The 2,025-nt window shown below is 48.3% G+C and overlaps 1 protein-coding gene across 1 annotated transcript; it reads right to left on the reverse strand.

Annotated features, from left to right (window-relative positions):
- Positions 1-295: 295 nt before the first annotated feature.
- FOIG_16878 (uncharacterized protein) lies at positions 296-1,823 on the reverse strand (the record flags this gene model as incomplete). Its single annotated transcript, XM_031218358.1, has 3 exons — positions 296-457; positions 512-926; positions 976-1,823. The coding sequence occupies 3 exons, from the start codon at positions 1,821-1,823 to the stop codon at positions 296-298; spliced, it is 1,425 nt and encodes a 474-aa protein (XP_031051928.1).
- Between the last annotated feature and the right edge of the window lie 202 nt (positions 1,824-2,025).

A 2,025-nucleotide genomic window follows, 5' to 3' on the forward strand; every position in this document is an offset into this window, starting at 1 on the left:
GGCAATGAGGATCAATGGAGGAAATCCAAAATAAGCATGTCCACAGGCCACATTGCCGTAATTCATTAGATTACCTGGGATACAATACGTGCATGGACCTGATACAATAACCCAGCAACGCGCACTGGCCAGTTTTGTTGTATTTCGCCGAACCACCATCCTGACTGCACAGTAGGGTAATACTATGGTGATCAAGCAGTAGTAAGCATAAGACTGCTCTACTTATGTTTTAAGGATTGGCCATGCACAAAATCCCTCTTAATTATCAACTATAGTCATATATATTGTAAAGAGATTAGTTGTCAGCAGTCGAGTTCCTTAGCTCAGGCAAATTCCTTTTATACCATGGCCAAAGCGTATCCATCGACCAAGCCCTCAATTTCCGTAACCCAGCGATGACCTGAAGCACACCAACAGTCGAATCCGTCCTTCCAAATTCCACATTCGGTAGTACCGTCTATCCAAAAATATCAATACACACTCCTCACATTCAACTAAACAATACACTTACCGTTATAGCTTGATTCCAGGTCGTGATGACAAGTGACCAAGAGTGACCTTGTACCACTATACCGGGAAGAAAACCAAGTTCACCGACGGCAGAAGGACCAGCGCGTGAGCGAAGGAACTCCCATTGGGCTGCGTGCCAGATGGCGAGCTGCTGTTCACCTTTAGCTATGTCGCCGCCGTGACGCTTAGTTTCGATGGAGATGCCTAAAGGGTACTGTTGTAGCATCCTGTCAGATGTCCAGTTGCAACATGGCGCGGTCTCTGGTTGTATTTGCTGTGGCTCTTGTTGCGATGGCAGTGGTGCATTCCCAGTCAAGATGGCAATGTCGTGTTTAGGATGGAATCGAAATATATAGTCAACACGACTTGCGCTTTCAGCAAACCTGTGATATGGCAAGTCGATATTGGTCGTGGTACTGAGACATGGTCAGCATGTTGCTGAACTGATGGCAAAGCGTATCTTACCATGGCATGAAGTCCAAGATCTTATGTTCCGGTGCATCTCTCATATCAGAAACCAGCATCTCCAGCAACGGCGTATGCACCAGGCCATTCCAAGCTGCCTCGTCGCTTAGCATGCTGGCACAGTCACTAGACCGTTCAGCGATACGAGAAGCCCTGCGGACCAACTCCTCTGCACCAGCCCGTTTTACCAGTCTTTCACTTTCAGCGCCTATCTCGTCATCATAGAACATGTAATCAAACAATGGTTCCATGAAACATTCCACCTCAGGAAGCTTCTCCAACTCTGTCTTGAACCTCTGCGGCATAATTCCATTCTTCGCCGACACGCATCTCATCTCACCAATAAGTTGTCGTAGAGCTTGAGGTAGCGTAAGTGCGTTCGTAAAGCCAAGCGAGGCTCTGACAAGACGGCGTCCTTCGGGACCATACAAGGGGAAGTTTTTCGTTGGTGATTGAGACCGTTTCGATCGTTTGCTACCGCGCGAGCAAGTATCGCTCTGGCTTGTACTTTGGCTTCGAGCTTTAAAATCAGGTGCATTGCTTATTGGCCCTCTCTCACTTCTTGTACTAGCTCGTGGTGTTTCGTCCTTATCGGTATTTGCTTCGTCCGAGGGCCGCTTTACTAAAGACTTGTTCGGTGTCGAGGGAAGCATGAGATCGGGCTCAGGCGATGGAGAAGAATGTCCTGCGCCCGATCTTGGAGGAGAAATTGGATGACGTCGTTTGCGCGATTCGCTATGCTCGGATGATCGTCGGCGCTTGAGGTCTAGAGAGGGAAACGCAGCGGTATCATGTGGTAAGTTATCGAGCCAGAAGTCGACTTGGCTTTGGGATGTATCAAAGGCCATATGTTCTATTAGGCGCGAACTGCAAGTTTGTGTATCTGATGAATGATGGTTTCTTTGATCATGTTGAAGATGACATTGAAGATGATGTTGTTGGTGGTCCCGCATTCGAGACCCTAAGCTCAACTTGGGCTAGTGTAGGTTGGCGAGGTGAACTGTTGGGTTTAACGTCCGTCACCCAAAGACTGGCCACCCCCACAGACCG

Source organism: Fusarium odoratissimum (genome assembly GCF_000260195.1).
Source record: "Fusarium odoratissimum NRRL 54006 unplaced genomic scaffold supercont1.273, whole genome shotgun sequence".
Taxonomy (NCBI): Eukaryota; Fungi; Ascomycota; class Sordariomycetes; order Hypocreales; family Nectriaceae; genus Fusarium; species Fusarium odoratissimum.